The sequence below is a fragment of the Leptonychotes weddellii genome, chromosome 10 (genome assembly GCF_054177405.1).
Source record: "Leptonychotes weddellii isolate Sample4059 chromosome 10, ASM5417740v2, whole genome shotgun sequence".
NCBI classification, from domain to species: Eukaryota; Metazoa; Chordata; class Mammalia; order Carnivora; family Phocidae; genus Leptonychotes; species Leptonychotes weddellii.
Window position 1 is genome coordinate 54,597,335 of NC_138378.1, and position 12,591 is coordinate 54,609,925.

The 12,591-nt window shown below is 37.0% G+C and overlaps 1 protein-coding gene across 1 annotated transcript in view; it reads right to left on the bottom strand.

The window, feature by feature from the left end:
• Positions 1-12,591, bottom strand: part of LRPPRC (leucine rich pentatricopeptide repeat containing) — a 91,553-nt gene that overhangs the window by 54,104 nt on the left and 24,858 nt on the right. The window contains exons 12-14 of the mRNA XM_081832308.1: positions 11,130-11,248; positions 9,123-9,216; positions 6,121-6,187 (exon numbers count right to left, since the gene is read on the bottom strand). Coding sequence (XP_081688434.1) covers positions 6,121-6,187; positions 9,123-9,216; positions 11,130-11,248 — 280 coding nt within the window. The remainder of the gene's footprint in view (positions 1-6,120; positions 6,188-9,122; positions 9,217-11,129; positions 11,249-12,591) is intronic.

The window sequence follows — 12,591 nt, forward strand, 5'->3', positions numbered from 1 at the left end:
CCACATGTGCATAAATATCAAGACCCCTTTGCAGTTACTTTCTTATTTTCTGGTCTCCAACTATGAACAACTTGGCGACAAGAAGTTTCCCGTTCATCCTTGATTCCCCTATTATTTTGTGGTCCCAGTTCTCAGCACACACAAATAAGAGTTAATGTTTCTGAGCACCCATTGTACTTCATTAAGTACTTTCCCTTCTCCTATAAAAATGTCATGAGTGAGCCTCACTGGCTGATTGAAAAGAGGACTGTGCCATCTGGCATTTAACTTGGTGAATTCAATAGGGCTAATATCAGAAACCTGATTTGGGGTTTTTTCCAACATAGGAAAAGCAGTACCACTTCAAAGGCATAAAGTCCCACTTGCCAGGTTCAGACTATTGCCATCAGGTCAGAGAATCCCTCCGTCAATCCCAGGACTCTTCAGTGGCAAAAAAGACTTAAATGTCTGCATGTCAATTCTGAAGCATTCATCTTTTTGATATGTTATATTCCCAGTCAAATTTTAAACTAGTTTCAGTGACATTTTGTCTCTCAGAAGTGACTCAGTATTTCTGGTGGTGGGAGTTTTCAATGATATATAATATGTATACTGCCCTCTTTCTTACTTAACTTTGTTCAGCTAGCACTATTGTTGGAAAGTCTTATTCATACTTAATATCATCCTACCTTGGATCTGACATAAGAATTTATGAACTTTTATCAGTCATATCTAAAATGCCCTTTAAAATGTTCTTAAAAATAGCCTTATTTTTTAAAAAAGTTTAGAAGCGGGGTGCCTGAGTGGCTCAGTCATTAGGCGCCTGCCTTCGGCCCAGGTCACGATCCCAGGGTCCCGGGATCGATTCCCGCGTCGGGCTCCCTGCTCAGCGGAGAGTCTTCTTCTCCCTCTCCCTCTGCTACTCCCCCTGCTTGTACTCTCTCTCTGTCAAATAAATAAAAACCTTTAATAAATAAATAAATAGAGTTTAGAAGCAAAAATTCCCTAAATTTCTTAAATAATCTCACCTTAACTAAGCAGTATTGAATTTGAATAGTATTCTACAGATGACTTTGCCTACATACGTTAACAATTTATAAATTGGAAAGCTTTAGGAAGGCATATACTTAATTGGTAATTAATGACCATGTCTTGAGCTTATCAACTTACAGAAATACTAGCTCACCACTCAAACACTACTCTCTAAAGACATGACGAAAAATAGTATTAGTATTTCAAAAATATTGTGGGAGAGCATAAAAAATTCATCTGGGCCAACAGGTTCCAGAACACATGCTGGGAACCACTGCCTCATGGGCCCCAGACCTACCTACCACTTAGGGGCAGTTTATATTGAGGGTAGAGAACTATGCCAATACTGAAATGCAAATCCAAGTTTCCCTTAGGATTAGCTAAGGTGACTATGATAGCTCATTCAATGCTCGATCACTTCTTACATTTTGAATGATTCTGAGTAATTACTTTAGGTAAGGAGTAACTAAGTGAATCTCTTATGTGTTAATCCTTACAGGACTTGCAGATAGTTAATCTGGACTCTACTGGGAATGCCAATCAGTGCTCAGTTTTCTTGTACTCATTTATCCAATTCTAAAGTTGCTAGAGTACAACGGGACCTGGAGAACCACACAATAGGTGACTGAGTAGTTGTATTAAATGTCCTGCAATGGCATTTTTTAAAAAGATTTATTTGAGAGAGAGAACGTGAGTGCAGGGGGAAGGAGCAGAGGCAGAGGAGAGAGAGAAACTCAAGCAGACTGCGCTGTGCGCAGAGACCGATACAGGGCTTGTTCTCATGACCCTAAGATCCCAACCCGTGCTGAAACCAAAAGTTGGACTATTAACTGATTGTGCCACCCAGGTGCCCCCTTGCAAAAGGATTTTAAAATATACATACTATTTGATTCGGCATCAAATAAAAGAACAGAAGGCTATGTTATAATGCTAAGATACTGGGTTGCAACACCGATTATGTTCTGATTTTTTAATAGTTTATGGGGTGGGAGAGAAAAAGAAATCACCTCTAGTCACAAATGCTTCAAAATATGCACATATTCTTACATCAAATTACCACAGCCTGAAACTTTCCTGTATCTATAATAAGAAAAACTCACCAACATAATATAGTTTCAGAACCTACAGATTTAAAATACTTTCCCAGAAGGGATTAGTTTTACAACTTGTCAAAGAGCAGAATACCAGAGAGAAGAGACCCTGACAGAGAGCTCTGGAGACCTACAGCTCAGTTTTCAGCTGAGTACTTACAATCACATGTGAGTGAGGGAAGCCTAGGGAACTACCTTAGACCTTTCCAGAGACTGAAAAAAGACAAAACCCACACAGGTATGGGAATAGCTCACAATCCCAATGATCTCAAAAATATATGGGGTAGGCATGCCTGGCTGGCTCAGTCGGTGGAGCATGTGACTTGATCTCAGGGTTGTGGGTTCAAGCCCCACAGTGGGTGTAGAAATTACTTAAAAATTTTTAAAAAAATCTTAAAAAGGGGGGGAGGGGCTAGCAGGCAGAATACTCAGAAGGATACTGCCTCAATAGTGGGGCTGAATTAATTTAATGGGAATAATCCTGAACTTAAGGCTGCTCTAATCCTGCCTAACACAGCAAAAAAGCAAGCACTAAGAAAACTGTTCCAAGAAACTTCACTCACGACATCAGAACAAAGCTCAAAAATATTTAAAGGAATAGGGGCGCCTGGGTGGCTCAGTCGTTAAGCGTCTGTCTTCAGCTCAGGTCATGATCCCGGGGTCCTGGGATCGAGCCCCGCGTCGGGCTCTCTGCTCGGCAGGAAGCCTGCTTCTCCCTCTCCCACTCCCCCTGCTTGCGTTCCCCTCTCACTATGTATCTCTCTGTCAAATAAATAAAATCTTTAAAAAAATAAAAAATAAAAAAAATATTTAAAGGAGTAAAAAAAAAAAAACCCACTTTCAGTAGAATAAATTCCACATCTGGCATCCAATCATAAATTACCAAGAAGCAAAAATATATGATGTACAATGAGGGAAAAAAATTAACCAAGAGAAACAGACCCAGAAATGACACAAATGATAGAATTAATAGACAAAGACATCAAAACATCTATCAATAATATCTCATTTAGTCAAGAAGGAAGAAAAAAGCATAAGCATGTTAAGGAGATACGGAAGATATGTTTTTAAAAAATCCAAACTAAATGAGAAATAGCATATCTGAGATTAAAATACATTCTAAATATACTTCTGCCTCCACCAAGCCTCCACACTGCACAAATTAGTCTACTTTCTTTAAAATAAAGGCCAAGTCCCTTTATGTTGTTTACCATATTTCAGTCTGATCCCAACCAGCATCTCCAAACTCCACAATAAATACTTGCTGAATTAAAGGGAATGCCTAAACACAGAGGCAGAAAATAAGGCCTCTGTAATTAATTCAACAGTAGTACCAATCACGTGCCAGGTATTAATCTAGGCACTGAAGATAGTGCAATAAACCAAACAAACACAGAGCTTATGTTCCAATCATCCAAACAGCTGCCACAAAATGTTACAAAGTAATAACAAGAAGATACCCATGCCTTTACTTAAACCATTTATTTTCCCAAATTACCGCAACTTAGGTTGCCTAATTTCCTAGCACACAATAAATCAAAAACAGCAAATTATTTAGGTGTGTATAGGTTACTTACAGCAAATATACTGAAAGTTGTCCAGAGTGAGAGCAAAAACTCTTACAAACAAAGATGATGACACAAAATTAAAAAGCAGAAACAGAAAACGCAGCAAGCAGATGCATTTACTGGAGGGGCAAGCAGCTCTGCATACTTTAATCATTAAGGCACTACAAGCTCAACGACTGACCTAGGTATATATCGGAATGCACAACTTGTTTTCCCATCACCCTGGATCAACTTTACAGTCTAAGTACCTTGTTTAAGAAGTCTAGGAGACAAACCATAAGAGACTCTTAATCATAGGAAACAAACTGAGGGTTGCTGGAGGGCAGGTGGAGGGATGGGTAACTGGGTGATAGACACTGGGGAGGGTATGTGTTATAATGAGCATTGGGTATTATAGAAGACTGATGAATCACAAACCTCTACCCCTGAAACAAATAATACATTATATATTAATTTTAAAAAAAGTCTAAGACATGTGAAATATGACAACTGCCATTCAAACGGACTAAAAAAGTATAACATAAGGTTAGTCAAGTTAAAGAAGGAAATACACACGACCTGGAAGTTTATACAAAAAACCTTTCCAAGACATTTTTCAAGGACAATCAAATGACAATGTTACTATGCTTCACTTCATAATATATTATAGGTTCTTAATTATTTTTATGGGTTCTTTCTTAAAAATCTGGCTCTACTAGCATTTTTACCCACCTGATTATGTATTCTGTATTTTCAAACTTTATTTTTAAAGGCACAGTCCTTGGTCTGTTTGTTTTTTAACCCAACACAAAACTATCCCTGAAAAGAGTGGAACTGAACTGGCTAAAGAAAGGGCAGTAACACAGAATCCCACCGACCTATTCTACCCCTCCTTGCCTGCCATGGAGGTTCTGGAGATGTCTACAGAAAACCCTACTGCTCCCACCAATGAACAGGCTAAAAACTACTGAGATTTTTAGTATCAGAAGTCATTAACATTATTACAAAAAGAATGATAAAAGGAGAAACTCGTCTTTTTGTAGCTACCACTGTAAACACCCGATTCAACAAGATTACCAATGGCTGCTAAAACCACTGAGCAGGACAGACCCACTGTCGCTAAGTATTATCCCACAGACTTCTTACTAATCCCAAATGGAATGAGGTTCCTTTCCAAGAGACATGGTGGTCACCAGCATAACCAAATGATCAAACTTAGCTGATGGCACCACCATTATATCTCTTGCTGCAGTAGGAAATGCCATCACCTATCAAGTATTCTTGCTAAAAATAATCAACCTGAATCTGATATGAGAAAAAAATAGATGAATACAAATCTACAGAGAAAGCAGCCTGGACTCTTCAAACAAGTCCACGTCATAAAGACCACAAAAAGGTAGGGGAATTGTTCTGGATTAATAAAGAGACAGCAACCACATGGAACACATGTAATTATTGAATCCTCAATCAAAAAGTAAAACAGCTATAAAAGAGATTTTTAGAAGACAATCTAAACATTAGCTATGTATATTAGATGATATTATAATATTGCTAGTATTTTAGGAGTGATACTGGTTTGTGATTATATACATGATGACCTTATTCTTACGAGAGAGAAGCTGAAGGATCCAGTACCATGATGTCAACAACTTCAAGTGGTTCAGCAAAAAAGAAAAAAGTGTATATACGTATGTGCTTGTGTGTGTATATATTAGAGAAAAAGTGAGAAAGCAAATATGGCAAAATATCAAAAATGGTGAATCTACATAAAGGGTATGTACGGTGTTTCCTTTACTATTCTTTCGACTCATTATGTTTGAATATTTTCAAAAAAACAAAACTGAGGGGCGCCTGGGTGGTGCAGTCGGTTAAGCATCTGCCTTTGGCTTAGGTCATACTCCCAGGGTTCTGGGATCGAGCCCTGCGTCAGGCTCCCTGCTCAGTGGAGAGCCTATTGCTCCCTCTTCCTCTGCCCCTCCCCTTGTCCCCCACTCATGCATGGGCACGAGCTCTCTCTTCCTCTATCGCAAATAAATAAATAAATAAATAATCAATCTTTTAAAAAAAAAGACAAAATTGAGAAGGAAAAAGGTCACTAACATCCCTTGAGCACACAGAGGAAAGAGGAAGACAGCAGTATTACACTGACTAAAGTTACCTTGAAATTAAATACTCAAAACACCAAACACACATACAACTTTGTAACTCCAACCCACCATTTCCAAACAGTGCTTTCTTCTTTGAAACACAACTTTTAACCAAATTTGTGTGTATTTCTTGGAAAAGATGATATAAAAGATTGCCTACACTCAAGTCAACTACTTGGTAGATGAGTAACACAGATAAGGTTATTTTAGGAAACTGGTATATTGGAAGATTTGGAAGATAAGAATATCTATAGCTTTCCTTATATAGCAGGTCACAAAAACAGGAGAAATCAGGCAAAGAACATTATAAGGTAATTATCTTACCTCCTAAAGCCTAGATTTAGACTGCCTCTCAAAGAAGCGAATGACAGAGGCTGTGTATTTGATTCCACTGCAAAAGAAAGTGACCATCATTAAAACCCAGACCAAACCCAAAAAACTTAATAACTTCTTTGGAAACACATACCTTTTAATTTTCATTTTGGAAACTTTATTTTTAAAATGGAAATGTTCTCGTACAAAATTAATTAGATAATGCAGTAATATACATCTGCAATAGAAGCTATCCTTTAAAAACATTTTTACTTCATTTTCATGAATATATACAACTAATGAATTTATAAATATTCTTTGGTATAAAGGGTAATAACTAATCATCCCCCAGCACACTGAGAGTTGGTCTGGTACAGATACCAAAACTGTGTGTTACTAGACAATGGGGCACTACGAAGAAAAAGACTGTAACTACTCTATAGGACTTCTGTCCTTTAAAGGAGAAAAATTCTTTTCTCAAAGTAGCAGTGGGTTCTGTTGAACCATTCACTCTGTCATTCCATTTTCCACTATGATCAATGACTTCATTCATGTTAAGTGACAACCTAAAGTCATAGTAAGTCTTTACCTCTGTGTGTAATTGATTTATAGTCACCTTTCACTTTTCTAAGTATTTGTTTGCTTTACTATTCATTTTGTCATTTAACAATCTAGAACACTGTATGTTTCAATGCTGACACTGTAAACCTGATTTGCCTTAACACATAGGCCTGATTCTCCATGTAACCCTTACCATAACTAGCCAGGGCGAAAACCAAAGTAGGCATCTCCTGAATTTATTTTTCCCTGTCATTGTATTAAAATGGTGCCATGTTTTAAGTAACTGATTTAATCTTTTCAGATGTCATGTTACTAAACGATCCAAGATGGACAGAATTAGAGAGGAGCTCATAGTACACGTAAAATTCAGAAAACAGAATTAATACAGTTTAGAAAAGATCAAGATACCTGAGTAACTTAACAACAACAAACAGCTCATGGGAAAAGTTACAGAAGATTTTAGGAGTATTTGCTCATCTCTCCTAAGTATGAATAAAAACTTAACTCCCACACACAAGAATTGTTTTAGATCAAGTGTTATATTCTTGAACAGAGATGTAAGTTTCTCAAGGTTTTATGCAGCACTTGCAAATCTAAAAACCATTTTTTAAATGATCAGCATTCAGTCACTCAAGGAATTTTAAAGTAGACATAACTACATGTCTTTCAGCAACCTTTAAACTGCTTAATCAAATTAATTTTCCATGCCTACAAACAGAAGAGGGAAAATGTTTCCTACTACTGCACAAACTGGATCAAGATAAGCCAGAACTCTTTTCTACTACCTGCCATTCCTTGTGATGCAGTAACCAAGAGTGCCTACCTAGGCACTGCCTCCAGTGAATACCAGCAATTATAGAACTGCTCTTCAAAGACCTGTAAATCAAAGCAAGAAGGGAGGGCACGGACAGGAGTGGCCTGAAGTACTCTTTATTCTTAATGTTCCTGGAATTTTTCTTTCTCAAATTTAATAAACAACCTCTTAAAAAGTTATTTTTATACTATTCAAATTAGTATTTTACAGAATACTGTCAAGTTTTTATTCATTAAAAAGGTGACCAGAGGGCGCCTGGGTAGCTCAGATGGTTAAGCGTCTGCCTTCGGCTCAGGTCATGATCCCAGGTCCTGGGATCGAGTCCCACATCGGGCTCCCTGCTCCTTGGGAGCCTGCTTCTCCCTCTGCCTCTCTCTCTCTCTGTCTCTCATGAATAAATAAATAAAATCTTTTAAAAAAAAAAAAAAAGGTGACCAGAAACATCTCAGCAAGATGAAGGTTGCTGACAAAAAGCATCTAGTTTCCTTAGCAACAAACAAGTCTGAAAAATCAAGGTTTGACAACGAAGTGGGAAGGATGGTATGATAAAGGGAAAAGCAGCTCTCATGTATGCACCTTGGGTACCCAGATTCCTCTGCTAATTCTTCTCTGTTTTCATCCTGTCAGTAAGGCAAATCTGTACGTTACTCTGAGTGGAAGGCAAAATCAATACCCTCAGAGAGCAGCTGGTATTACTACCCAACCTTTAACTCAAATAACTACAACCTCTAACAGTCATCATTTTTCATCCTGAACACTTCGCCTTTCCCTTACAATATTAAGATGAACCATTTTAACTACCAATAACAGGGTTTTTACAATGCTTCCACCTACACAATTTGAGTGCACATTAATCCGAGCTTAACTTCTAACATTTTAGGGGTCTAGAAACTGATGTTTGTGTGTTTTGTTTTTAAATGGCATCTTTTTCACAAGATTATAAAAACGGTCAAGTAATGTCATAGGTATGTTCAAAAATGAAAACTTTAAGAAATGTCTTATTTAGTAAATTGTAGTAGGGTGAAACAATAAGGTTAAAATTAAAAGATCTTGGTTCTGGCTCAATCACTAACTTTGACCAAATGATTTAACCTCTCTCTGCCTTTCTTCATTTATCAATGTAGGTAATTTTACTGACATGTGAGGAGTCCTATAAAGCATCATAGCATTTATAAATGTTTAGCAAATATCTGCTATGTTTTGGTTAATGAGGACTAGGAGATGGGCTTCATGTAACAATGGCTATAATAGGCATAGTATCTCCAGTGATTTTTTTTTTTTCCACAATGACTCCCACAAGTAGGTAAGTATCCCCATTTCATGAAATTGAAACAAAAACACCTGTTCCAGGTCCCATAATCAGCGGCTTAATTATAAACAGAACTCAAGTCTTCTGGGTCCTAATCTACCACCATGTTATCTCCAAGGTCCTTTTAACTTGAAAATTACTTCCAAATTATCCACAAGTTCAACTCATAAACGGTCTTATCAGTCTGAATTAAGCAAAACATATAAAAAACACGTAAAGTTACCCTGACCTTCCCTGAGGTAGGTATCGAGGGCATGAACTACCCTGTATGCCCTCAGTAGTAACTGAAATCAATACCTGTCAAGTTTACTGCTAATGTTTCATACTTACAAAATGATAAAATATAGGCTAAGTTCCCATTAACTGCTTCACTTCTCAATTCAGCTTGTGAAAATACATTACTTTCAGGTAGACATCCATTTTCCTAGGGATAAAGCATATTTCAATGATAATACACCTAGCTAAAATAATTTTGATATGCCATTCAAATTTCCTGTTTTCCCATTTCTTTATATCACTATTCTTAAAAAAAAAAAATTCATTTTCTAGAACAATACGTAAACGGAATAACTGAACTTCCGCAAAAGCTATGAGATGGAGTTCCAACATACCAAATTAAATGTTTATTTTCAAATTCAGATAATCTGTTACCCGTAGAACACCTTCCTTCTAGGAAGTTTACTACTGAAGGCACTAGAACAAATCTCTCATTAACAACAAAACAAAAATTCAATGCATTGATCTAAAATGATACTTTGCGGGGCCCCTGGGTGGCTCAGTCGTTAAGCGTCGGCCTTCCGCTCAGGTCATGATCCCAGGGTCCTGGGATCAAGCCCCACATCGGGCTCCCTGCTCAGCGGGAAGCCTGCTTCCCCCTCTCCAGCTCCTCCCTGCTTGTGTTCCCTCTCTCGCTGTCTCTCTCTGTCCAATAAACAAATAAAAATCTTTACAAAACAAATAAATAAAATAAAAATAAAATAAAATGATACTTTGGGACATACAATGAGGTAAAGATCAAATTTAATTTTATTTAACTCCAAAGGTTTAATCACGTGTCCCAACATCATCACTTGTTTAGTAACTTAAGTATCTGAGCCAAAATTCAGTTCCAACACATTTACTGAAGCACTGTATAATAACACAATATTTAAAACCACCCAATCAATAATAAGCAATAACTAAAAATAAATTATGGTATATCCATACAATAAAACACCATGCAACCATAAAAAATAATTGGTGGAATTACATACTGTAATAGAATGTGCCAAGTGAAAAAAGTAGGTTTTGGGAAAGTAAGAATATGTGGGAAAAATTATTTTTTAAATATAATTTTTAACAGTAAAATATGTATAGCACAGGCTCAAAATACTCTAAGTACTCAGGGAAGAGAAGACACTCAAGACATAAACTCTGCCTTTAAGAGGATTGTAATTATGCAATTATTTCAAGGAAAGAAAAGAACACTCTAAAAATATTAGAAAAATCTAGGCATTATGTAAATAACCACCTAGGAAACAGATCTTTTGAACAAAGTATTTCTTATTAAAAGTGTTTGGTGCTGGGCGCCTGGGTGGCTCAGACGGTTAAGCGTCTGCCTTCGGCTCAGGTCATGATCCCAGAGTCCTGGGATCGAGTCCCGCATTGGGCTCCCTGCTCCTTGGGAGCCTGCTTCTCCCTCTGCTTCTCTCTCTCTCTCTCTGTCTCTCATGAATAAATAAATAAAATCTTTAAAAAAAAAAAAAAGTGTTTGGTGCTCTGCCATGTTGTTCCTAATTGTATAGCACTTTGCTTTGAAAGTAGAAAGTGCAACCCTTGCTGGTCCAATGCACTCTCCAAGTCAATTTCTTCCTGTGCCCCTTCATAAATGCCTTGCCTATTCTAATGGGAACAGGAAATGCTGGGTAGGAAAATAATGCCTTGGAGTCAAACAAAAGATTATTAAAAAAAAAAAAAGAGTAGTAAGTATACTAAGAGTGTACTATGAAAATTCATATACAAGTGAAAAGTAAAGGTCAAAAATTGAAAACTGCAGTTACACTGTAAAGTGGGACTAGGAGCATCCATTGTTTTATTTACATTTTTCCTGATACTGGCCTACTGTTTTCAACACACAAGAAAAGTGCTGCTTTACCTTTTTAAGTTTAACCACTATGGACTTTACACTAACCAGTATTTTTACAAAGCTTTAGAAAATTGTATACAGACAATGACCATTTTTAGTACTCAGCTTAATGACTTTTCTTTTCTTTTCTTTTTTTTGGTTACCACTAAACAATTAGGGAGGAAAGAAATCTCTTTAATTATGAAATTAAAACCACACCTGCTTGTACTCACCTGCAAAACAGCATGAACTGACCTCGCACTATCAAAGGATGGAAACACGTAATTTACGTATGTCTCCTGATCAGGACTTACTCCCATTTCATGCATTGCTTTGAGAACTTCGACTATACCTATAAGATTAAATTGAGAAGCACACAGATGAAGTACTTGGAATACATTACAAAAGATCAGAAAGTTCAGTTCATTTACTTTCTGAATCATAATGTACGAAAAACTACTCATTTTGTTTGTCTAAAAAGAGAAAGCAAAAAAGCAACAGAAGTGGGAAATAAGATGATAAATGAAACAAAAATTAATTCCTCCTTTCTTAATCTATTAATTCAGTAGCAAGGGCTAAGGAAATATTTTAGAAATGACAACTGTAAGAAAGTTTAAAATAATTAAGCAAAATGCCTAATGCTTCTGGCACCCAAATGAACAGAGATCGTAAAAACATCATTGCTATTACGGAGCAGTGACGGATCGACACAAGAAAACTGGACCCAGGGGCGCCTGGGTGGCTCAGGCATTGAGCTTCTGCCTTCGGCTCAGGTCATGATCCCAGGGTCCTGGGATCGAGCCCCACATCGGGCTCCCTGCTCTGCGGGAAGCCTGCTTCTCCCTCTCCCACTCCCCCTGCTTGTGTTCCCTCTCTTGCTGTGTCTCTCTGTCAAATAAATAAATAAAATCTTAAAAAAAAAAAAAAAAGAAAACTGGACCCAGTAAACACTGCAGAGGGAAGGGATGAGCGGCGACTCAAATAAATAAAATCTTAAAAACAAAAACAAAACAACAAAACAAAAAAATACTCCCTCTAGAAGTCCGTTTTTACCCTATCATATCCTCTACAGAAAAATTACATTTCTATAAATTTGTTACGTAATGAGCTCTAGTACAAATACTTGATTGTAAATTCCCGCTGAGTACAGAAATACACAGGCAAGTGTGACTACATTATGAATATCTGCACATTTCTTTAAGAGAAAATTCAGATTATTATTCAGGTTAAACAGTTTATTATATTTAAAATCACCTAATGGATCTTCAAAACCTTAGATGTTTAAATGTATTTTTAAAGATACTAATATGGAAAAAAAAATCTCAAAAGACAGAGCACATGCTTAGTGACAAATTTAGGAGAACATGCATATAGAGTTAGTCCACAGAGCACACAACAAGCATCAGAATACTTGAAAGCCAAATTCAGTAGAAGTATTCTAACAATTCACTAGGAATTACTAGTAATAACATGGGTAACTATTATAAAAAATGGCAAATCACACTGTGCTCTTCTTAAAGATTACTAAGTATTTGAAAGGAGGGCATATGGCTAGTTGTTTTTCAATGACTAGCAGTAGAGTTGTGTTAATCTAATGTCCTCAATGTCCTTCCTCATCAATAACGACTGCTTTCATCCATGGTTTAAAGTAAATAGTTATGTTTCGGGCGCCTGGGTGGCTCAGATGGTTAAGCG